This window comes from Hemicordylus capensis, chromosome 1 (assembly GCF_027244095.1).
Source record: "Hemicordylus capensis ecotype Gifberg chromosome 1, rHemCap1.1.pri, whole genome shotgun sequence".
NCBI lineage: Eukaryota > Metazoa > Chordata > Lepidosauria > Squamata > Cordylidae > Hemicordylus > Hemicordylus capensis.
This window is the reverse complement of record NC_069657.1, coordinates 79,251,790-79,277,910: the sequence shown is the minus strand read 5'-3', so window position 1 is coordinate 79,277,910 and position 26,121 is coordinate 79,251,790. Positions and strand designations below refer to the sequence as shown.

Below are 26,121 nucleotides of genomic sequence, written 5' to 3'. Positions count from 1 at the left end.
GCCAGTCCGACATTGAAGTCGAGCTGAAACCGCTGGACTGCTCCAGGGCCAGTTTGGAGGTTTGTTTTCAGTTTTAAAAAAGAAAAGAAAAGGTTGATTCGCTGCAGTTGCTGGGCTCTGGGGGTGCTGTTGCTGCCAAGTGGAGGGGTGTGTATCTCCTGGTGTCCCTCCTCCCCCTCCTGGTCATTTTCAGCCTTTTATGGGCTCTTTTAGGCCCATTACGGGCCTTCCTACGGTGGCGGTGGCCATTTTGAAGGCACATGCCCAATGGACCTCGTGTGGCTGGTCATGAAAAGTTTTTTCCCCTCCCCTGAGCTGGGCCCGAACTGGTTCAGACTAGAGCCAGACCGAGCCTGGCTCTATTGTGCATAGAACTGGACTGGACTTGGTTCGGTTTGAGTATGGCTCTACTCGAACCGAACTGTGTTTTCTGGTTTTGTGTACACCCCTATGTTTTGTATGTCAACATTTACAATAAAATTGATTTTAATAAGCAGCCATTCCCTGCCTTGCCCACACAAGTAAGCTAAAGTAAAACTTATTGGAAAATGTCCACCTCCATTAAGTGAACATTTAAGACAGACTATAAAGTAGTTTGTATATCTAACAATATTTTTATACCACCTAATGTGTAAATCCCTAGTTCTCACTTTTTTCTGCTAGAAGCTCCTTACAATAGTGAAAAATCCAGGTGATGATTAGCCATAAATAATTTCCACTCCTGCCTCTATAAGAAATCAGAACTGACAAGAGGGAATAGCTTTTGAAGGGGCGCAAAATATCCTGAAGTTATGGCTGGTATTTGTGTATACTTGGTAGGACCTCTGTTATAAGTATCCAGTGCTAGGGTTAACAAAGAATTCCACTATCCTAGTGGAAAGCTGGAAAACACCCACATTTCCTAAGTGGAGCCAATGTTTCTATATGCAGTTGATTTAAACTGTTTTTTAAAAAGCAAACTACCCAAGTTTAAAAAGACTCTCTGATAAGAATCACCTCCAAGTGACACTATTTTGGTGTGGGCATCTAGCACTCTGGCCTTGATCGCAACCATCACTAACATAGGGCATCACCACAGCAAGCAATCATGCAATCAGGAGATAACAGTGTCAGTTCACCAGTTGAAAAGGTCTACAGTCACACTCATACATCCATAGCCCTCACCTCCCTGGGAAGACTCTCTGATATCCCAGATGAGAACTCGGCCATCATCTGATGAGCTTGCAAAGACATTATCATTCACAGGACTCACTGACAGCCCATACACTGCATCTTCATGGGCAAATACATCCAAGGTTTCACCACTGAAAGAGACACAGATATCACTTTCCCATATTTTACAATTAACTCAGAGAGAGACAGGCTTCCAGGAAGCACTGAAAATTGTCATTTGACAACATTTAAAGTCCTTCATCCTGTATTTTCCAAAATAGTCACAATACTTAGAAGACCAATTTAGGAGGAGATACTAATGTAAATGCTTTGATCCCACATTCTCTACATTTCTACCATGGAAAGCCTTAGCTCAAACTAAGCTTCAGCCATTCAACAAATTGCAAAACAGGGCTCTAATCTCAAAGACGTACATACAGAGAAAACTATATGAACAGTGGGCCTTTTTGTTTCCTACTCTTCTCCTGAGGCGAGGTTGTTCCAATATCATCCCTTGCAAAAAATTCACAACCTGGTTTTTAAGATGGGGGAATTCAAACAACAGCTTGTGAAGCTGCCCCCAGGAGTTGGAAGAGAATAGGAGTGCTTGTTCAGAAAAGTCCTGCTGCACATAATCTCAAGGGTGTGCGCAAAAGGGTTTTCTGGCTCATGACCTATGGTAACATTATTCGCTACGTTTGCAATTAGGATTTTAAAACTAACTAATTAGGGATGTGCAAAAATTGATTAAATCGATTCGAATTTGCCTAAACTCAAATCAAATTCGCTCGAATTCAATTTGAATTCAGGTGAATTATAATCGATTCAAACGAATCCCATTCTGTGCAAGCTGTTTTGAATCTAATTGATTTGAATCGATTCGGTCAAATTGTTTGCACATCCTTATAACTAACTGCTTGGATGTACATTTCCCACAATAAGTGATCTAGTAATCATAAGATGGCATAGCAGGAATGGGAAGCAAAGTAGTAAGTAGAAGGAAAATAAAAAGGACGAGCTACAACCAGAGTGGAATAGGAAAAGGTGATCACAGATGCTAGTAACGGGAATAGCTAAGATTACTCCTATACTGTATCTAACTGTTCCATGTCTCTGAGCCTAAAATGACCTGTGCAGTTCTTCTAATATGTAGCTTTAGAATTAGAATTCATCTCCCATTCCCCAGTAAAGTGATCAGACATTAGAAAAGCATGCATTTACCTGTCAACATCATGGAGCAGAACTTGTTCATCATTACCTACAAAGAGAAACAGAAGTGGATATCATACCAGAGATGACAGCTTTAAGAAGCAGTAAAGCGTTTATGCAATTTTCATTTGGAGAGGGGGGAAAGGAAGATAAAGGATAAGAAATGATCATATTACTTTCTCATGAAGGAACAAAATGCCTAGTGGCAAACACTTGATTCAATCTCCTGCTCATCTTCAACATACCAAATAGTGGCAAGGGGAAAGACATCTGCCACAGAGAAACAGTAGATGGGAAGTGGCTGCACAGCAAGCCTCAAAACTGCTTTTCCTCCTCAGCCCTGCCCCTTGCTCTGGCCATTTCTCTATGGCCTCACTCCAAGACCAGTTCCTAGTCAAATATGGAAAAGGAACAGGGAGGAGGGATAGGAGGATTAAGCACTCCCCATTCCTGCCTGTCATCCTCTCTTACAAATGCCACTACACTGCAGACTGATCCTCAGATCCTTTTGGCTTTTATGCAACACTCCTGCAAGTTCCTTTTGAATACCATGACACCCCCTACATAAAACTGTGGGCAGGGTTGAGGAACAATCTTGCTGTTGCTACGAAAGAGAACTTTTGCTGTTCTTCAACCCTACCTCTCCAAAACAAACAAACAAACAAACAGGAAAAAAAGGAGGGGTTTTTAGGCATCTGAATTCTTCAGCACAGAAGAGCAGTGCACAACCTCCTAAGAATTACATTAAACAGATTTATAGAGTGAAGTGGAACTGTTTAGAGGAAAGGGGTGGGAGGAGAGAGACACATATCCTGCTGCTTATCTCGACCTTTGAAATAGGACTGTATGAAATAAAATGTATAAAATAGGACTCTGCTGTGCAACTCCACCAGAAGAGATACACACAGTCTCCATAGAATAAGAAAGAAAGAAAATTCATCAGCTTAGAGAGGTTTTTTGGTAAGACAGAGTGAAATGGATAAGGGGCGGGTGCGTGTTATTTATCAAAATTCACATAAAAAGGCAGTATCAGTAAGTACTAATGTCACATTCTAACATAAGCTCCAATGGCAATGAATGAGCTATCCAAGGGAAGAATTACATATTTCTAAATCCAAAATGTCATGCTCAGAAAAAGGAAACATTCCTGCAAGAGGAGCACAATGCTGTGGGGAAAGTTTTAAGACTGCACAAGTGTAAATAATACTGGGAGGTGGGGGGAGAGTAGATGATTTACATGCATGTTCCCTTTGAAGCTTTCCTTCCTCACCTCCAGAAAAGACTCTGGTGTTGCCACTATTGAAAGCTAGGCAGAAGATGTTAGAATGATGTTCCCCTTTCAGCTGAACAGGCCTAACTTTGGAGTGGATTGCACGTTCCATATGCCAAAGCAGAACTCGACGGTCATCTCCACCTATGGGAAAGAATGCAAGAATCTTAAATATAAAAGAACAAACAAAAAAACCATTTACCACAATTTGAAACAGAAAATCCAGATAATTTTCACCTTGAATAGCTGCTCCTTATGAGAAACTACATAAGGAAAGCATCTTCACTATTGGCTGATGCAAAGCAAGTCTTGTTCAGTCAACTCCTGCAGATGGCCAATGGTAAAGGCCAATATACTAAATTTCCTCATAGATACTATCTAATTCATGCTTAAACGGAAAGCATGGATAAAACCCTGCAAATATGTTTTAAAGTTTAGTCTCTAGCTGGATGGGAAGCAATCACATTTAAAGCAGGAAAATCACACACTTAATGGTGGTAAATGCAGACTGGTGAAGCAGAAGGAAGATTCCCAAGTCAAAATTCAAATGCTTTGAAAAGCACATTATGTCTGCCTTAAAAATATTTTGAACTGGCATGTCTCCCCATCTCAAGAAAGAGGGGCAGAACTGGAAAAGACAAAGACACACACACACGCCCCCCCATGGGAGCAGCAGCTTCCTCACAAAATAAATGCATACATTGTTGATGGTTATTTTCTAGAGTCTAGAAAATTAAGAAGGGAGGCGTGTACACACAGGCACAGTGATGGATAGAGAAACATTACTGGGGTTTTATAAAGGATTATGAAGTGTCTAGAGAGAATGGAGTTGTTCTTAATAGGATCTGTAAGGGGAGATCCTTACAATCCAGATCCCCTCCCAATCCACAGGAGAGATTTCACACTGCCCCCTCAATCATTTTCCCCTATGAAAGTCACCTCCCTAACACTGTTGTTTGCCCAAGTAGACAAAAATGCACATGCACCCATATATTTTTCTAGTGAGGCAAATAGCAGCTGGAGGGAGCAATTTTCAGAGTTAAGGCCCCCTCCACACTGTAGTCCCAATTGCAATAGAGTTTCTGTAGATGTCATTTATAAACGTTTCAAAGAAACAAGATACATTCACACATCTCTCTCGTTTGGCCCTTTGCCAAGAGAAGGACCTCCATGTTCAGACAGAATACTTCACACTAACAGAGAAGCAAACAGCTATCATGCCTGCAATTGTTTCCAAGGGCATCTGGCTATGCACTGACTCTTCACGAGTGTGTTTTAGAACAGATCAAACTTTGGGTAGATCCAGCAAAATAATTCTTAATTATCCTCATCACTATAATTATTTAATGTAATGTCTTCTTTAAAAGACTGAATATGCTGCTTGTATTCCAGATAGACCAAGTCTAGTCACTAAGAAAAAACTTGTTGCTCACCTGTAACTGATGATCTGGTAGTAATCCGTTGATATCCATTAGAATGGGTTCTGCGCCTGTGCATTAGCTTCTCGGTGTCAAATTCCTCAGCTCCTTTTCGGTGCCTGTGCCCTATCCCACGTGACAACGTGGCTATTTAGAGGAAGCTTAGGCGGGAGGAAGCTTAGGCACCTCGGTTCCTTGGAGACCGCCAAAGCAGTCGAGAAATCTGACGTAGCAGGTAAGTTCTACTATAAGAGGTAAGCACTACTGTGGAAGGGAAGTTTGGGAGGGTCTAATGGATATCAACGGATCACTACCAGATTATCAGTTACAGGTGAACAACCTGTTTATCTGGGGCGTGATACACTGAATCCATTAGAATGGGTGTTTAGTCAGCTTCATAAGGAGGACAGAGAAGTAGAGTTATTGTAACACCCTTTTTAGGACACCTCTCCCAAAATTCGCCTCCGCTGCAGAGCATAAGTCAATAGCATAGTATTGTACAAAAGGCTGTTTATAAGACCAAGTGGTGGCCTTACAGATGTCCTGAAAGGATATGCCTGACAGGTGAGCTGCAGATGTACCATAAGCCCTAGTTGAATGTGCTTTTATGGACTTAGGAGGCTGTACTTTCTGCAGAATGTAGGCCAGTAGGATGTTTTGCACAAGCCAGTGGCAGAGTCTTTGTCGGGATAGGGCTTGTCCAATGGTCTTCCCCTTGTAGGACACGAACAATCTCTTTGACTTTCTGAATGTCTTAGTCTTTGAAAGATAAAATAGGAGTGCTCTACACACATCCAAGGAATGTAAAGCTTTTTCCAAAGGCATACTCTGAGAGCTAAAGAAAGTAGGTAGCACAATGTCCTGGTTTATATGGAAGGCTGTCACAATCTTCGGTAAGAAGGTGATGTCAGGGCGTAGGAGTACCTTGTACTAGTAGAAGCAGGCATAAGGTACATCCATCTGAAGAGTGGTAAGCTCACTCACCCTAAGAACAGTGGTAATATCCACCAAGAAGGCAGTTTTTAAGGATGTTAGTTTCATACTAGCTGTTCTCAGAGGTTCGAAGGGTTGTTCAGTTAAGGCTGAAAGGACGAGAGAGATACTCCATTGTTCTATCGGTTGCCATATAGGTGGGTAAAGATTAGTGAGGCCCTTCAAGAAACTCTTGTAGAAAGGATGGGAGAAAATTGTTTTGCCATCCCACCCAGGGTGCTTGGAAGAGACAGTGGCTAGGTGCACTTTAATAGACACATTGGAGAGTTTAGATGTTTTCAGCGTGGTCAGGTAGAGCAGGACCTCGCGGATGGAAGCCCTCAAAGGATGGAAGCTGTGTTCCACGGCGTAGGAAGCGAACTGTTTCCACTTGCTAATGCTTTGTAGTGAAGGGTTTCTGCTGATTTAGGAGGATTTTATTTAGTAGCCAATCTTCCATGCTGTCAGCTGTAAGGTGAGAACCTCTGGGTGTAGAATCTGTCCGTCTTCTTGTATCAGAAGATCTGGAAGTATTTTGTAGATGTGAGAGGACAGTCTGAGTAGATGTGGAAACCATGCATGGCGGGGCCACCACGGCATGATCAGAATGCACCTCACAGGTTCTGTCAGAATTTTTGCCACCACTCTGCTCACCAGAGGTAATGGGGGGGAACATGTAAATCAGGTGTTGGGACCAGTACATCTGGAAGGCATCTCCCAAAGACGAAGGGTCATGGCCAGCCCTTGAGCAGTAGAGTTTGCAATTTGCATTCTGTACTGTAGCAAAGAAGTCTATTTCTGGGAATCCCCATAGGTCGAATTTTGGCCATAGGTAAAGGTTGTTCAATTCCCATTTGTGATGAGATACTGTCGAGAACGAGCGGCTCAGGCCATCCACTAGAACATTCTCCGTTCCCTTGATGTGGAGGGCCACAGGGTGATACTGTGTTTGATGCACCAATGCCAAATTTGAATGCTCAGCACACAAAGAAACCTGGAGACCGTTCCACCCTGCCCGCTGATGTAGGCGATCACAGTGGTGTTTTCAACTGTAGTTGCACTACCCAACCTCTGAGCATCGGGAGGAACACCTTCATGGCCTGAAAAACTGCCAATAGTTCCAGGAGGTTTATGTGAAGTTGGCGTTAGTTGCTTGACCAAAGACCCTGAGCCAGCTTGCATTGCAATGGCTGCCCCAACCTCTGAGCGAAGCATCAGTTGTCACCCACACAGACGGGATTTGCAGATGGAAAGGGATCCCCCTCAATACGTTGAATCTCCAATTCCACCAGGACAGGGAGTGTAAGATCGGCAGAGGGACGAGTAACTGTTTTCTGGGACTAGCCCTGTTTAGATGGAAGGAGGACAGGAACCAGAGTTGTAGCTTCCTCATCTTTAGACGAGTGTAACGAACAGTGGACTTGCAGGAGGCCATCAAGCCCAGCATGTGTTGAATGTGCCTTGCTGGCTGCAATGGGTTGGCCTGAAATTGACAGACCAACGTGGTGATGGCAAGAAAGCAGTCTTCTGGCAAGAATGCCCTTCCATTGATATCCAGTACGGCCCCTATGTAGGATATCATGAACACTGGGGTTAGATGAGACTTCTTCCAGTTGATCAAGATTCTGAGGTCCCGGAGAAGATTCAACATATAACTTATCTGCGAACGTAACTCTCCTTTGTCTCTTGACGTCAGGAGCCAGATACAGATATAACTAGACCCTTCGTTCTTAGGTGAGCTACTACTACTGCCATGCATTTGGTATAGGGCACAGTCTGAAGGGAAGGACTCTATATTGGTAAATGGAGGTCCAGATGGTAAATCGCAGGAATTTTTGGTAGGATGGATGGATCCCTATGTGAAAGTAGGCATCTTTTAAATCTAACATCACAAGCCACTGCTCCTGGTGTAGAAGTGGCAAGATGTCCTGCAACATTGCCATCCAATACTTTTTCACATGGACAAATTTGTTGAGATGTCTCAGGTCCATTATAGGTCTGATCCCTCCATCCTTCTTTGGAATTTGGAAATAATGGGAGTAAAAGCCCTCCCGTTAATGAGCCCATCACACCCGGACTATTGCCTCCTTGTGTAGGAGTTCTTGAACTTCCTGATGCAGGGCAGGCATTTCACTTGTGAATCGTAGGCCCCTGAAATGAGGGTGAGTCTTGAACTCTATCGTGTAGCCTGACGTAACAATCTTCCAAGACCCACCAGTCTGATGTTATGTTGTGCCATGCGTGAGCATGACTCGCCAATCTGATGGTGTTGATGGCTAGTGGGGTCGGCTGAGCAATGGTGCAAGCCACTACCTGGTCCTCTCCAATGTTGTGAGAGGGGGAATAAGGCAGAAGTTCCGGCAATGGCCATTGTTGCGATGGGTGCTCCTGAATTTTAAAGATGCTGCTTGTTGGCCTCCATCTGCTTATTACGTTGGGTATATTTCCCCTTTTGTTGTGTGGTTTGTTTTGCAAAGGGTTGGTACGTTCCTGAGGCCTGAAGGACGACCGTGGACAGTAATATGACCGTTCTTTGTGAGTGGAAAGTGCCGAAGTCAAAGAAGAAGAACTGAAGGTCTTTACTGTAAACTTCTACTTCATCTTTTCCATTGTTGTATCTGTTTCTTATGAGAAGAAGCCCTTGCCGTCAAACGGAAGGCCTTCAATCTTGTCCTTCATATCATGTTGAAGGGAAGTGGACCATAGCCAGGTGTGGCGTCGCAAGGTTATGGCTGCAGTGATAGACCTAGATTCTGATTCTGCCAAGTGCTTAGCAGTACTAAGCTGCTGACAGGTGAGGTCACCAACTTTCTGTAAAGTCTTTTGGAATCGTGCTTTAAATTCCTCTGGCAAGAGCGTGTCAAGATATTTTTCCAAGTTCTCCCAGAGACAATAACCATATTTTGCCATACAGGCAGAATAATTGGCAATCTTGACCAAAAGACAAGAAGTGGAATACAGCTTCCTGCCTAAGACATCCAAGTTTCTGCCTTCTTTGTCAGCAGGAGTGGTCTGTCGCTTTCCCGACCTTGATGTGGTGGCACAGTCAATGACCAGAGAGTTAGGCATGGGATGTTTAAACAGGTAGGTGTTGTCCTGTTCTCGTACCCGGTAGACACCTTCCAACCACTTTGAAGTCGGAGTAGAAGTGTGAGGCACCTGTCACGCACATTGTGCAGCAATGGAGATAATTGGAAAAAGAGGCAAGGCCACCGGTTGATCTGTCTGGGACCGAGCCATGAAATTGTAGACAGGATCATCTATCATTTTCACTTGGGACGTCAGATCAAGACTCAAGGCAGCTGCCATCTGTTTAACATGGGAATGGTAAGCTTTCAATTCCCCGGACAGCTAGACGTGAGAGGGCGTTGCTACGTACAGAGAAGGATCCAGTTCAACGGCTTCAGTATCAGATTCAAAACCTGACAAACTATGATGATGATCATCAGATGCAGGGGCAGAAGGAGAGTGCAGCGAAGGACTCCTGCCCAGTGATGACAAAAGTGAGTGTGTAGGCGGAGATTATTCATCTGTTTGAACAGCTGTAGAAGACACCTTCTGCATTATGGTTTGCGTCTGCTTGGTGCACATCAGCTGTAAAGTTTGTGTGGAAATTGTTGAGGACTGCACCTTCTGGACTGGTGGAGTAGGAGCGGCGTCCCCTGCAGACACTGTACGAATTGGCAGGCTGTAGGTGCCAACCTGCGGCTTCGAAGAACCCAATGCGCTCCGCCTCCAAGCCCTGTTCTCCTTGTAATCATAAGCAAGCCTTGGAGAGATTGTTCCAGCAAGGCTATTTGCACTGATGGAAAAGCGTTATGGCTAAAACCACAAGTATGCCATGGTGTCGTAGTAGTAAGTTGAGTCACCATCAGCAGTTGAGGCACAGGGTTCACAGGTGCTGCAGAAGCATAATCCTCCAAATGAGGAAAACCCTTAAAAGTAGACGAAGTGGTCGTGTTGGAGTCCAGCATAGTAAGGATAGATTGGGCCGTGCCACTATCCAAAGGTGCTCCCGCGGTATCAGAAAAATCACCTTCTTTGAGTGCAAAAGTCATTGGTGCTCAAAAACAGGGAGTCACCATTGTAATATTAGCTGGTGTGTTTAAAGTAGAAGCTAGTTCTTTGTCTCTCGATGTCGACGGTGATCTTATTGGAGTCGGTGCAGGCATCAAAACACGGGCTGTCAGTATCGCTTGCGTCAATATCGATGTAGCCAGCAGTCCCGGCATCGGAGGCTGTTGCTTCAATGCTGAAGGCAGCGTTGACGTCGAAGGCTGTTGCCCCAGTGCCAAGGGTGGTGTCGAAGTGTGGTCCGCTGACTGTTTTGATGTTGATGGATGCATTGGCACCGAGGCCGATGTCGAAGTGGACAAACTAGCTCCTGGTGTCGACGGACATGCTGGAGACTTTGCTGATGCCAACTGCGATGTCGAAGGGGTCTTTGACGTCGTAGGCTTTGATATCTTTGATAACTGGCCCCATCCACCCCCAGCACAGTACTTCCAGTGACTGTTGCTGGTGTCTATCTTATATTTCTTTTTAGAATGTGAGCCCTTTGGGGACAGGGAGCCATCTTATTTGTTTGTTATTTCTCTTGTAAACCGCCTTGAGCCATTTTTGGAAGGGCAGTATAGAAATCGAATTAATAATAATAATATCAATATGAAGATTACATTTTGAGCTGACGTCGGCTACGGCATCGATGTCGATAGCTTCTGCGTCTTTTTGGTGGGCTCGTTCACAGCTGCCATTTTGTCCCCTCAAAGTTTCAAGGCCTTCAGGGTTTTAACTGTGGGCAACGAGGTTTTAGACTGGCTGGACTCCAGGGCCCTTGAGCCATGCGCCTGAGGTAATGATTGAATCTCTTTCGACGATGACAAAGAAGTGGCCAGATCATCATCATAGACAGAAGCCCTAAAACGAAGTTCCTGATTTCTCCTTGTTTGCTTGGAGAAAGATTGACAAATTTTGCACGTTGATGTGTTATGGGCTTCCCCAAGACACAACAGGCATAAACTATGGGCATCCTGAGAGGGCAATTTTGCTCTACATTTTTCACATCGTTTAAATGTTTAGGGGTATCCCTATCCCTCTAAGGCAGGGACAAAGCCCACAAATCAACAGAGTCAGTCCAATACTCATGAAATGTCGTAACAGTCCAAGGCCGAAAATATCAAGTATCAGTCCAATCAGCTGCCAAACAGAACCGCAGAGCAAAAACATTACCCAAAACACAGTCCAAGGTCACAATAGCCGTGATAAGACAGTAGAAATTTAGAAGAAAACACTAATAATAAAGGAACCAGAACGAGGAGCTGAAGAAACCAAGTGAAACTATCTCTACGGCGGTTGCAAAGGAACTGAGGTGCCTGCGCTTCCTCCCATCTTAAATAGCCATGTGGTCACGTGGGGTGGGATGCAGGCGCCGAAAAGGAGCTGAGGAACTCTACACCGAGAGGCTTCCGCACAGGCACTGAACCCATTCTAATGGATTCACTGGATCACGCCCCAGATCCTATGTAACAAAACTTGAATACATATATTGCTACATTCACTTGCTAAATATGACCCGAATTTTTATACATACACACACAACCGCTTACAAGCATATTAATGTCTTATCTGCAACTATGCTTTTTCTAGTTCTATGAGGTTTCTTTCCCCATGCTTTCCAAAGGGATAATTTCCTCAGATTTCCCAGAACATTAATGAAGTTTTCCAGGGTTTGGGCGTTTTTTGGTAGACTCGGCAAGGTCTGGAACCTACCTGCAAAAACAGCATGTTTCTATCTTTTGTGGTTTGGTCTGGCGAGTTGCATGGTATAGTGAAGCCCAAACAGCTATAGCCACACACACACACACACACACACACACACATCCTTCGTTCACTCCAATACAAATATTCCACCACTATTGCCAGGGAAAGCTCATTAAGCCTGCATTTGATTCAAGCTCCTCAGAGCTCATCTGGCAACAGAGAGGAAAAGCAGCAGCATCAGCACATTCGTCAGAAATTATGCTTTATGTACACACACACATACACTTATTGTGTGGAAAGCAAACGAGAGACAACATAATAGTCTCCATTTACTGAAATTCTTTTGGTTGTGCTGCACAGACAGTGGGGAGTCCTGAGAAATGCCACTTTTCTTAGAAAAGGAAGCAGACAAAAATAGCAAAAACAAAACATGTCCACCATAAAGGCTTACAAAAGTTTACCTCCAGCTAGAGGGCAGAGTCTTCTTGTCTGGGTGAAATGTCCCCCATCAGAGCCTCAAACACCTTGGCCTCCGAAATTAAAGTATCTACATTTTCACGAACTAATTTCAATTAAATAAAATCATGCCAAAATAATACTTAAAAAAAAAACAATCCCCCCCAAACCCCAGGAACTTACTATCATGTTTTGGACAAAACAGAAGAACCATTCAGCCTGTACATATTTTGTTTAAGTGCATTCTCTATCTTAAGGACAAAATAAATGGGAAATATAGAAATTCAATAAAAATAAATAAATTTAACTTCATAATAATTTTTTTTTATAATCCACAGATCAGTTATCAGCTGAGGACCAGGAAATTCCTTCTTTATTTTCCTCAGTGTTAGAACTGGGCTGAAAAGAATTTAGAAAGATAACATTTACATTTTTAAAACTTTAAAATAAGTTAAACAGTAAAAACCACAAAACTCCAAAAAACAACCATAAAGAAGACAAATAGAAGCAGGAAAGCTGAAATACCTAGCAGCCCCTGAGGAGTAAAAGCCTGAACAAATAAGAAGTTCTTTAGTTGTTGTTTTTTTTAAGCATTCACGGAGAACCTTCTAGATGGGGGCAACTGGGGGCAACAGAGAAGGCCCTGTCCTACGTGCACAACAATTTAACTTCTCTCAACATTGGCACACAGAGCAAAGGTCCCTCTGACAACCGTTTTGGGTGGGTTTTCATTTACTTCAAAATCTGCAGGGGTGTACAGATAATTACATAGGAAGCTGCCTTATACAAAGTCAGACCATTGGTCCATCTAAGTCAGTATTGTCTACACAGATTGGAAGCAGCTTCTCCAAAGTTACAGGCAGGAGTCTCTCTTAGCCCTATCTTGGAGATGTCAGGGAGGGAACTTGGAACCTTTTCCATGCAAGTATACAGATGCTCTTCCCAGAGTGGCCCCATCCCATAAGGGGAATATCTTAGAGTGCTCACATGTAGTCCCCCATTCAAATGCAAACTAGGGTGGAACCTGCTTAACAAAGGGGACAAGTCATGCTTGCAACAAAACCAGCTTGTAACAAATATTACATTGCCACATTTCTGGAGTATTAGTACTTACTCTCAACAAATAAAACACAGCCTTAAAATGTTGTATGTCACTGTCACCAGTTAGGCATTTGTATTTATATGCTGTTTTTCCAGCAAGAAAGGTCTGAAAACAGTTTACGTAGCAAGAAGTATGAGAAGATAATTCTCTGTTCCAAAAGAGCTCACAACCTAAAGTTACCTTGCACCTGCCCAAAAATATAGAGCATTCATAGATATGAAGCACTTCAAAATTGTAGAATAACCTTACCATTGCTTAATCACAAAATTCACAGGTCTCAGTATAAGAGTTTGAAATAAATCAGGCCATATTATGGTGATCTCTTGGAATAAGACAGTTTCACTAACTTTTAGTTCATGTTTGGGCTCAATCCAGTGTGGCTTTAAGATCATAAAGAACATAAGATCATCACTTCAATGTTAGAGTCATTTCCCACTGTGCTGACCTTCATATAGTACTGGGCTTTTCTCAGTGCTGGGAGGGCCCTTCTCTCTTAAACAGAACCCTCTCTAAAGAGTTCTGTGGGGAAAGCACTGGGAAGGGCTACACTTCCCCTCCCATCACTCTGTGCACACCTTCCAAGATGGTGCAGAGGCTCAAAAGGGCTCCATTTGCCTTGAAGAAGCCCACCTGCACTGGGCCAAGCAGAGCAGTGCATGGTTGGAATGGTTGTCTCCTCATGGAGCCAGGAAGACCTGTGCAAGTTCTCAGCTTTGGCTGAAGCTTCTCACAGGCCCAATAAACAATTAGTCAGGGAGCTGCACTTACGGTTGATGGGGGCCACCACTGGCCCCAGAGCCTTACAATGAAGAATACTTTCCTAAGCTGCTTGGGCTAAAGCATCTGAAGGGCCACCTCCTCTAAAATGAGCCTGCCTGTTATTAGATCATCTGGGGAGGCCATTCGGCATATTGCACTGCCATCTGAAGCTTAGCTGGCAGAAACACATCATCATCATACTTTATTTACGGTCTTTGACCAAAAAAGAAATAAAAATCTTTACATAGTTAAAAGGAAAAATATTAATAGAAACACATCACGAAGCCTCCTCTATTCTTGTACCTAGACTTTGGAACCACCTGCCCCAATAGATCTAATGGTCCCTTCCCTGCTGACATTCTGCAACAAATATATTCACACACGTTTATTTATTTATTTACTTATTTATGTTAGCAGGCCTTTGGGCTGCTAGGATGTTAGCCTGACTTTTTACCTGATTGCTGTTTTATTGTTATTTTGTCATCTTTTAGTAGTTTTTAATGTGTTGTGATGTAACCTTCCTTGGGAGCCTCTAAGCCAAGGCTGAAAGGAGGAGTATGTTTTAATAAACTGGTATAATAAAATCATATCATATCAAATTTGTAATTTTCAGCTACTTGCTACATCTAAAACTCAAAATTAAGCTTTGGAACCAGCATTCTTTCATCACTCCTCCAAGTACCACAATAATAAGTAGCTAGATTCTAAACAGTTACCCAAAAACATTTACAGGTTTGCTAGTGACCCAATACAATGCACAACCAGTGAGAAGTAAATAAGTTAATTTCTATGGTGCAAATCAGTAAGTATGCTCTAGACTGCAGCCTTTGATCCACTAAAAATAATTTCTACAATTTTGCACTCCAGTCCAGAGTCACATTTTCAAAAATTTTAAATTTGCCTGTTTCAGGCATGTGCTGAAAGATCAGAACCATAAATACATTAAATAAAGAGTTTGGCATTCTTCCTGTATGTGTTCTGAAATTTCCAAGATGGCTACAACAATTACTCACCCACGCCAGAAAGATCAGGCCTGCAGAAGCCTATAACATTTGATTTTTACACCAGTCAAAGACCATATTCAAAATTCAACATGTTCTCAATGCATACATTCCTCCTCCAAGGAGCCCAGAGGAGTGTACATAGTTTTGCTTATCCTCACAACACCCCTGTGACGTCAGTTAGACTGAGACATACGTGACTGGTCCAGAGTCACCCAGAGAGTTTCATGGCTAAATGGGCATTTGAATTTGGTCTCTGCGGGCCTAGTCCAACACGCTAACCACTACGCACACTGACTCAAGCAGAGTTCTGTTTCAACATTCCTGCAGCCCCCCAAACTGTTACCATTAGCAGAGGAAGTCCCTCACAGGAGGAAAACAAGAACAGCAGTCTGACAATGCCATATTTTTGTGTCCAAACAATTAGAACAAAGCACAGGCTAGATTATGCTGTTCCATGATTTACTACTTTGCATCCAATGATTTACTATTTTGCACCCAATCTATGCCTGCTATCAACGATCTAACTAGGACAACCTTCTTCACTCCAGGTTTTCTCAAATGTGCCTATAGTTTTAGCTCGAAAGAAAAGCCCAACATCAACATTTAAAGTTTAAATTTCAAAAGTGTCTCTCACATTTGGGTAACATTTTATTTCTGCCCTAGACTGTGCATAATTATTCTTGGGTTGCTTGCAGTTTATTTTCTTTCTGTCATTTTCCTACTGATAGCTTATGCATAAGAGTCTGGAGCTTATTACCACTGGATCCCAATCATGCAAAAACCAGAGGCCCTCGAACTTGAACTATGTTATCAAGTACATGCAGTGCAAATGGCAGAGGTAGATACTGTATTTTCTTACCATGCACTCTCTGCTGGCTAGCCTCATTCCACTCATATACTTGACCACAGGAAGTCTAATTGAGTTTTATGCACTATTAATATTTGAAATAAAACTATTGTGAAAGGTTTCTTATTATTTAAAAAAAGAGAGATTGTTTTACAGTGCAGAAATCCTCCGCTCCTTCAAAATGCTGAATAGCTTATCTGAAAAAGCAATAAAACATATAAAAGCTACGACAGCAACTGTTATAGGGAACATCTGAAACAGGGGCATAGCTAGGGGAGTGGGGACCCCTGTTCACCCCTCTCCCTGGTAGGCCCTCAGAGTGAGGGAGATAATGAAGCAAATAGGGAGGGGTGAAGCTGGGAGGCTCTCAGGAGCTGGTGGCCTCAGGTTCTTTGAACCCATCTGCTCAATTAAAGCTACACCCCTGGTCTGAAAACCACTACCCTTTCAAACCCATCACAGCTCCTTGCTTCTGGGTGCTGTGCTAAGAACTGTGGCAAAGATACCTAGACAGTATGTCAATGGAAACAAGCAAGAATTATACTAAATAAAATCAATGCAGTAGAGTGAATTCTGATGTACTGTCCCATTTGCAATTAAAACCTCCAGAAACAACTATTTAAGAATTAGAAGACTTTCCCCCCTTTTTCAGAGTTAAGACATATTGGATTTGGTTTCCCAAGAATCTAGAGATCATGTAGAGAGGTTCTCCTGCACATACAAATACAACGAACATTTATATAATGCTCTTCAGCAAAAGTCCCATAAGTAGTTTAAATAGATATAAATAAATAAAATGGCTCCCTGTCCCCAAAAGGCTCAAAATCTAAAAACGGAACATAAGACAGACTCCAGCAACAGCCACTGGAGGAATGCTGTGCTGGGGATGGATAGTGCCAGTTGCTCTTCCCCTGCTCAAAAAAGAGAATCACCACTTTTTAAAAGTGCCTCTCTGGTCAGTTAGCAGGGGAAGGTTAGCACATCCCATCGCCTTCTGAAACATGGATGTCAGCGATGCAAGGAAAGCCTTCCCAGTGGTAGCCCTGCCTCTTTGAAACTCCCTGCCTCCTGATCTTAAGCTTGTTCCCTCCTTACTTAATTTAAAATGTCTTCACATGCCCTTTTTATTTCAGCAGGCGTTCTCTGAGCTATATTTTTAAATGGCTGAGGGTGCCCTGTTTTAATTGTTGTTTTTTATCTCTGAACTTTTGCAATTTTATATTCTGCAGCATACAAAATATTAGATTGCCTTTTAAAAATTTGGTTAAGCCACCATTAATTCACACACGAAGAACGGCAGCCGATAAATCTTTTAAGCAAATAAATAGTTGCACAGGAAAGTTTTTTTTAAAGTGTAGAGACAATATCTCCTAAAGTTCCAAAATATAAAAGATATTATTATTATTATCATTTATATAATATCATTTATAACATCTCTCTCTCTCTCTCTCTCTCTCTCTCTCTCTCTCTCTCTCTCTCTCATATATCATTGGGAAGATAGCTTCCCGATGATACGAGGAAAGACTTCTAAGCACAGCACAGTTCACCATCTCTCTCCATGGTTTACATTATGGATGGCATCAACCCGTCAGCTTCTGTGTGTCCCCCTTCCAGAGGTGCACCTAGGTAATTTTGGAGCCTGGACCTAAAGGTCACCCCCCACCACCACCACCACCACGACCTCCACCATAGAAGCTGCAATGTGCTATTTTTAATACCAGAACATGCTCAGGGAAAGCTGAAAACACTTTTTTTTTTTTAAAGGAGAGATTCTGAATAAGATACTTCACACTGACTTGCAGAAAGGTATCACATTTTGCATGGACAATCCTTCCACTTAAATTAGGGGGCCGCTCAGCATTTAGAGGCCCCCTCAGGCCTGCTGGGGACTAGACCTACAGCCAGAAGTCCAGTCCAAAGAGTGCCACTGCACCCTCCCCCCATCAAAATTGGTGGGGAGGTGGGGGGGATGTAGATCTCTTTTCTTTACAGAGTAAAGTTACTATTGCTTTCTTTCAAAAAACCACTGATAACTGAAGATGATAAAAGTTGTGTTGTCGAGTCGGTGACAACTCCTGGCAACAACAGAGCCATGTGTTTTTCTTTGGTAGAACAAAGGAGGGGTTTACCATTGCCATCTCCTGTGCAGTATGAGATGATGCCTTTCAGCATCTTCCTATATCGCTGCTGCCTGATATAGGTGTTTCCCACAGTGTGGGAAACATACCAGCAGAGATCTGAACCAGCAACCTCTTGCTCCCTAGGCAAGTTAAGCTGATAAGCTTTAGCCAAAATCTGTTTCGATTAGTCTTCTAAACCTGGGTGTTTTACAATACTGATGGGTCTTGATCTTATTTATTTTTGAAGGTGTTTTGGTGTGTTATTGCAACAGAAAATATTTTCAAATTTGATGACCTTATCTGCTGAAAACTTGGTTTATGCTTTTGCTTCCTCCTTCAATCCAGTATTTTCTAAAAGATTATGCACTATGCTGACCTCTGTACAGTATTGCCCTTCCCAGCGCTTTCCCCAGAGAGCGCTTCTCTTTTGCCCAGTCACACTTCCTCTGAGCATATATTGCTTTTTGCTAGAAAACAAAGTGTGTGGAGTGGGAAGAGAAGAGATATTCAAATACTTAAAGTGATTCTTTCCATGACAGGAACTTGGGAAAACAGTGGTTCCGCTCCTACCTCTCTGGAAGATTCCAGATGGTGTCACTTGGAAACTGTTGTTCTGCAAAGTGAGAACTAAAGTGTGGAGTTCCAAAATGATCCATACAGTCTCCAATGCTCTTTTAACATCTACATGAAACCTCTGGGAGAGATCATCAGGAGGTTTGGTGCGGGGTGTTATCAATACGCTGATGACACTCAGATCTAGTTCTCCATGTCAGCCTCATCAGGAAATGGCATATCTTCCCTAAACACCCACCTGGAGGTGGTAATGGGCTGGATGAGGGATAATGAACTGAGGTTGAATCCAAATAAGACAGAGGTACTTACTGTGGAGGGTTGGGACCCGAGAGATGGTTTAGATCTGCCTGTTCTGGATGGGGTTAAACTATCCCTGAAAGATCAGGTACATAGCTTGGGAGTACTCCTGGACCCAAAGCTCTCCCTGGTTTCTCAGGTTGAGGCAGTGTCCAGGAGTGCTTTTGATCAGCTTCGGCTGATACATCAGCTACATCCATTCCTAGAGGTAAATGACCTTAAAACAGTGCTACATATGCTGGTAACCTCCAGGCTTGACTACTGTAATGTGCTCTATGTGTGGCTGCCTCTGTATGTAGTCCAGGAAATATAACTGGTACAGAATGCGGCAACCATCTTGGTCTCTGGGACAACACAAAGGGACCATATAACAGTGGTTTTGAAAGAACTGCACTGGCTGTCAATATGTTTCCTGGTGAAATACCAAGTGCTGGTTATTACCTATAAAGCCCTTAATGGCTTGGGTCCAGGCTATTTAAGAGAGTGTCATGAACCCTGCTGCCTGTTACGATCTTCTGGAGAGGTCCAGTTACGGTTTCCACTGGCTCATTTGGTGGCGACTCAGGACCGGGCTTTCTCTGTGGCTGCTCCAGGGCTTTGGAATATGCTCCCTGCTAAAATGAGAGCATCTCCTTCTCTGTTTGTTTTCAGGAAGACCCTCAAGACTCTCCTGTTCTCACAAGCTTTTAATTAGAATTAATTTTAATAATTTGTTTTAGTAACTGTTCTATACTTTTTATTGTGTCTTGTGTATTTTAATCTGTGTCTAGAGATGTACATATCTTTAATCTGTGCATAGAGATGCACATATCAAGCAGTATAAAAATATGATAAATAAATAATGTTCTCACACAGAGGAACAGTTTAGAAGTAAAGACATGCTCTCGTCTTTCATGACCAATACAGCTCCTTACTTTAATTGTTTTCACCAAGAGAAAATTTTGTTTGTTGAACTACTGGAGTGGAATGTCCTAGAAAAACAAGATAGCAGAATGGCGACTCCAGAAGCCTAAGCAGGGCAATAGTTTTACCCAGACCAACTTAAATGCCATAAAATAAGTGAGTTATTTATTTGTAGGTTAAAAATAGCATACAAATTTTGAACATTAAGAATGACAAAAGGTGGAGAACTAAAAGTTCCATAGATGGAAACCTAAAAAGAGACTGAAGAAAGGGAAGGGTAAGGAAAGTCACAGAGAACTTTATAGGCAAGAGCAAGTAAACTATGCTGGATTCACAAGGGAAGGAGAAGCTCGGGAGTGAAAGAGAGAACTGTTAGATGTGGTCAGCTAGCAAAAGAGGTCCTTGGCAGCCGAGTTCTGGAGCTAAGTAAGCAAGAGAGTAAATGCTGGGGAAAGAGCAGTAAGATAGGGACAATAGTCACAGTGAGAAACCAAATGCATATTCTGTCCAGGCAAATAGATTAAGTTGACAATTTTGTCAAGATGTATAGAATTTGCCTACAGCAAGAGGAGAACTTTTAGTAGTACACCGTGAAAAAAATTAGGATGAAGTTCAGAAAACATTTTCTGAATAATTGCCATCTCTAGCACATCTAACGTAAAGTAGCCCATGTTTTGAGGCAGTAATACCCAAATTTATACCAATCTTCCTGGCAGTAGAGATCTAACACCTTCTTTCACTGTGAAGTGCTTTGCAACTCCACATTTGTATACAACTCAAAAGAAAACAATAGAATATCTGTCTGCAACTACTCAAGACCCACAGTACCTCTCAGATACACTCTTAAGACTATTATTTAAAGCCAGAGAGGAAAATTGACATTATAGTTCTCTCTCCAAGTAGTGCACAGTAATTCCCAGATATACTATGTTATATCAAAGCATACTGTGTATACTTTGATATTAAACTCAGACTGTTCTTGATACTATATGAATTAAAATGTTGGTCCTCAACAACATTCTAGCCCTTCCTCACACAATACTAATTAGCTATTATTTCAGTAATATTTTGGAACTCTGCCCCATCTACTCTAGATCTTCATCCTATCTGCTAATAAAATCCTGCATCTCACAATTATCCTGCCCTGGGCAAACTATAGTCCCTCAGTCTATTCATCTTCGTCACTGCTAGACCCTACACACATATCACCTATATGCAATTACTGTGTATTATTTAACCCAAACAGAGTAAAGCATTTTTTGAATTACATGGAAAAGGATAATGGGTGCCTTTAAAATTGTGACTATCAAGAGATTAAATAACTTATAGCCATAATATTGTAATGAGGGTTTCCCCCTAAAAAATGTTTCTTTCCCAGTTGATCATAGAACTAAAACAGAACTTTGAAAGGCTCCCTACATTATGGATGGCATCAACTCATCAGCTCCGGTGTCCCCCTCCCCCCATCAAAATTGGTGGGGAGGTGGGGAAAATGTAGATCTCTTTTCTTTCCAAAGTAAAGTTACTATTGCTTTCTTTCTAGAAACCACAGATAACTGAAGCTGATAGGCTTTAGCCAAAATCCATTTCAATTAGTCTTCTAAACCTGGGTCTTTCACAATACTGATAGATCTTGCTCTTGTTTATATTTGAAGGCATTTTGATTTGGGTGTTATTGCATTAGAAAATATTTTCAAATTTGATGAAGCAAGAAATGGTAAAGTTGGCCTTCCCTTCAAACAAGTTGATTTTCTCACACAAGAGAAACCGTCCTCTTTCTTTGGTATAGCATTCTCCCTGTGTCTGACAATATGCAGATATATTTATTCAGATCAGTTGAAAGCTAGACTAACAAAAGTTTTTTTAAAAATCTTTTAATCTGTTGAAAGCTGTAGTTTAGAGCCCTTTTAGAGCAAATGTAATATGATTATTGCTAGCATAGTATAATAGCAGAAATACTTTTTGGGATTGGTGAAGAATACCTTTATAGCAGGTGATTACAAAGCATCTCCTCTCTCCCTTTAAAAAAAAAAATAAGGCAGTGCAGTGGAGAGAGTTGGCCTTGAAGCTAGGTTCAAAGACTATCCTCTAGCAAATGATTCAGTGGGTGGTCTTGGGTAAGTAAATTGTGTCAGCTTCAATAATTCATCTGTAAAACTGAAAGGACCTCTCACAGCAAGCATTATAATGAAGACAATAAAGTATGTTGTACTCTTAAAATTCTATAAAAATAATAAATTAAAAAACTGAAAACCCTGATTTGCTATAAAAATGTTTCTGCTTCCCTTCATCTATTGCCTGTATTGGGAGAGGAACATGAATACAACAAATATTTATAATACCGCTCTTCAACAGGAGTCCCCAAAGCAGTTTACAGAGATATAAATAAATAAAATGGCTCCCTGTCCCCAAAGGGCTCACATAAGATAAAAAGAAACATAAGACAGAAACCAGCAACATCCACTGGAGGGATGCTCTGCTGGGGATAGATAGGGTCAGTTGCTCTCCCCCTGCTAAATAAAGAGAATCACTTTTAAAAGGTGCCTCTTTGTTCAGTTAGCAGGGGACACTTAGCCAGCAGAGGAGCACCCATCTGCTTCTTTGCCTCAATTTCCCTCTCTCAAAGAAAGGGGTGCTGTTCAACTCTCAATCTGTCAAAATTGCTTTTTAGTAGTTGCCAGCTCACTTAAGAGACCGACCAGTTACCACTTAGCACATCTGTCACGCTCACAATCAAAATGGGTAGAAGAAGGCGAGTTTTGTTTTCTACCTACCCAGTTCCTAATCTAAGTCGGAGGCTGGAAGTAAAAGAACCAGCTTGTGCTACTCGGTTTCAATGATCGTGGAGTGATGCGAGCGACGAGGGGTGCCGCTCTGCCTTGTGTATGTGGCGTACGCGCTTCCTGGCTGCGGGAGTGAGGCTGCCCTGCTGCCGGCGGCATCCCAGCTGTCAAGCCATCCCCACCGATGGCTACCTGGGCGCCCCGATCCCCCCACACACCACCCCTCCCGCCACTGAGCAAGGGCCACCACGGTGGGCAGGCAGTGCAAGATGCCACCCTTGTGTCGCCCTCCACTCCCTGGACGAATAGGCCATCGATTCCCAGGCCTGTCGCTATGAGGAGCCCAAGGCGAGCGAGGCCTGCAGATCCCACTCAAGCCCCGGCCTGGAGTTTGCCATTTCCCCTCGGAGCGGGGAACGGCGCTTTAAGCAGCAGCAGCAGCAGCGGCGGCGGCGGGTGGAGGGAGGGAGGGAGGGAGATTGCCCCCCAGCCTCACCCCCCGAAGCAGGTTCTGCAGGAGGGGGAGCGCTCCAAGTGGTTATCGCCCCTTGGCCCCCTCCCAACCCCAAAGGGGCTCCTCCCTACTCCACCCCCAGTGTCGCAGCAGCTAACGTCAACTACGAGCCTCCCCGACACCTGACAGCAGCAGCAGTAGCCCCCCTCCCCATAAGGCTTCTAGTCTCTCCCCCCCCCACACACACACCCCGCTTTCCAATTGTCCTAACTGGGGAAGGGAATGAAAAGCACATCCCTTGAGAAAAGGCACCATGCAAAATAAATATTACCTCAACTCTCCCCCTAATTTCTTGTCAAGTGTCCCCCAAGTACAATCCCCCCCACAATCATCCAGCCAGTTCTCTTGCAAAGCACCCCAACAAATGGAGTACACAACATTCGAATCCCTCCAAATCCGGACGCACAAACCTTCCCCGATCTCTATTTAGGGTATGTTGCGTCTCTCGTTATTTACTTTACCAGATGCCCCTGGGATTTCTTACCCATTTTGCTTCCAATCACTTCAGACACAGACCATATAAAAAGGTTAAATATTCAGTTATTAAAGAAGACGAAAAATATAAGCCCTGCAGAGTAGTCAATGCTTTCTCGCGGTGAAAAGCAAACTTCCACTCCCTAAATAAGACGATAATAAGCAGGATTTGAGACGGGGGACAAAACAAACCACCCCCACCCCCAAAATCTGTCAACCATTTTAGATCTCTATTTGGGAAACATCAGGGGTGTGTGAAGAATAGGTCTCTCGAAGCCGCTACTGTTCCCTGCCGATGTGGGTTCATCGAGCTCAGAGATGCAGGGGGGGAAGAAAGGAGTGGAAGAGGAAATAAAATGGGGGGGGGTGTTAGAAGGGGGGGAAGGGGGGAGGGAGTTGCTTTACCTGAGACCAGCCACTGGCCTCCATTGTTGGAGAATTCAATGGCATTGACACAGCCGAAGTGGCCCAGGAGATCCTTCTTGTAGAGATTTCTACAGCCTCGCAGGCGTCTCCTCTGAAAGTCCTGGGTGAGCAGGGGGTCTCCCTGCAAGCCCCTCTGGGACAAGAAGCTCACCACTGACCTCATGTTGCCCCCCAGGCCAGCTCGCCTTCTCATGCTGCTGTTGCTGCTCCCCCACCGCCCCCCTTCCTCGCTCCCTCTGTCTTCTCCCCGCCTCCCCCCCCGCTTGTTATAGTTATGATGATTTTTCTTTAGCCAGCCATAGCAGGGGAGAAGTGTTAGACACTCCGTTGCTTCCTGATCCCCTTTAAACTCCTCCCTCGCCTAGCGGCGGCGGCGGCGCCGGCAGCAGCAGCAGCAGCTGATCCACAGCTGCAGCCTTTTCCTTAATGCGATTCTTCTGCCGGCTGCTGCCTTGGACTGAACGTTGATGGGGTGCCAGTGGCTTTGGAGGTTTGGATTGTGCTCTCTGGTATAATTTTGCCGGCTTAACAGGCGGAGGCCGCTTTTACATTTGTTTTTGTAAAGGGTGTCTTAACTTATATCAGTCGCCGTCGCCTTCCCCTTTGCCCCCCCACCCCCGAAGAAAAAGCGACGGAAGTACATCCCTCTCCCACTAGGGATCAAAGTGTCATTGGATCCACTTTTATTTCAAGGGGTTGCAACAGCGGGAAGGCACTAGATCTCTCTTGGGTGGGGCTAGAAGAGGGTGAACGAGACGGGAAACGGCGAGCCTGGCACTGCCGGATGCCGTTTACACCATCTCCCTCTGGCCGATCCTCATAATAATCAACAGCAGCACTTTATTATGAAGTTGAACAGACGTAATAAGAGGCACCCCGATGCTAGAGCTGGATCTCATTTGAACTGATGGGATCCCTAAAATCACCAAATTATTTCTTAGGAAGCAACTCACATTGGAAATAAGGCTTTTGCGGGGAGTGTGTGTGTGTGGTGTTGTTTTTTTACTGTCGCTCAGCAGAAACTGTTGTCTTTATAGCCTTATTAAATACTTGTTAGAATGAACTTCAAGGTCGGTTTGGATTATTATGCTTCCTGAATCTTTTGAGTTTAATCCATCCCTTGAGACAGTCTTTGGCAGTTTATATATTCCCCACAGATAAAAAGAAAACCTGATAATTTTGTTTTGGATCACTGAAGGAAGGAAGGTGAAAAACTGCTCTGAAACCCTGGTATTTCATCAAAGGACTTCTGAAGAATTAATTCTAACATGACAAATGTGATGAGAGAGAGAGAGCTCTGTGGAGAACAGATGCTGGAAAAACTAACTAAAAAGCCGAGGACAAGTTTGACAGTAGAACTAATATAAATTGTACATAATTCTGCCTTAATAGTATATTTCTGCAAAGAATGCCTGCAGTTTCTTATGACATGTTGTAGTATTCCTATTTTAAAGATAATGAATAGGGACTTTCTGCAGAATCTGCTCTGAATAATGAATTGTCTCTATTTTGAAGGTTTCTGCAAAAGCTGCTTAAAATCTTACACCACCACAAGTAAACATGTAAATTGAAATAATTCAATTTAATTTATTATTTTTATTCTGCCCCAAACTTGTGTTTCTGGGCGGTTTACAACAAATTAAGACAAAAATTAAAACAAAAGAATTAAAAACCATAATTATAGTTCAAAAGCTTGGATGAACAAATTTTATGATTTTTATACTGCCTGATATGTGCATCTCTAGGCAGTGTACAGAATTAAAATATAAAACAGAAAAATGGTTAAAATTTCACTGTACATGCACAATATACATAAAATCTCATAAGATAAAAACAAAACATTAAAATTAATTTCAGTTAAAAGCCTGAGAAAACAGGTGTGTCTTGAGGGTCTTGCCACCTAATGACACAGCGGGAAAGTAACTTGCCTAGGGAGCAAGAGGCTGTCAGTTCAAATCCCTGCTGGTATGGGAATCACCTATATCAAGCAACAGCGATATAGGGAGATGCTGAAAGGCATCATCTCATAGTGTGCAGGAGAAGGCAATGGTAAACCACTCCTGTATTCTACCAACAATGGCG

General features: G+C 43.0%; 1 protein-coding gene across 7 annotated transcripts in view; it reads right to left on the bottom strand.

Annotated features, from left to right (window-relative positions):
• Nucleotides 1-26,121, bottom strand: part of DCAF5 (DDB1 and CUL4 associated factor 5) — a 91,770-nt gene that overhangs the window by 47,908 nt on the left and 17,741 nt on the right. The window contains exons 1-4 of one of the 7 annotated variants that reach the window (XM_053256586.1): nucleotides 24,019-24,273; nucleotides 3,632-3,775; nucleotides 2,374-2,410; nucleotides 1,165-1,304 (exon numbers count right to left, since the gene is read on the bottom strand). In XM_053256586.1, the coding sequence (XP_053112561.1) occupies nucleotides 1,165-1,304; nucleotides 2,374-2,410; nucleotides 3,632-3,775; nucleotides 24,019-24,232 (535 nt within the window). In that variant the 5' untranslated portion in view covers nucleotides 24,233-24,273. Of the gene's footprint in view, nucleotides 1-1,164; nucleotides 1,305-2,373; nucleotides 2,411-3,631; nucleotides 3,776-3,868; nucleotides 4,020-22,616; nucleotides 22,839-23,410; nucleotides 23,506-23,623; nucleotides 23,877-24,018; nucleotides 24,274-26,121 lie in introns of those variants that run through there. The other 6 variants (XM_053256594.1, XM_053256624.1, XM_053256603.1 and 3 more) reach the window with 6 other exon arrangements.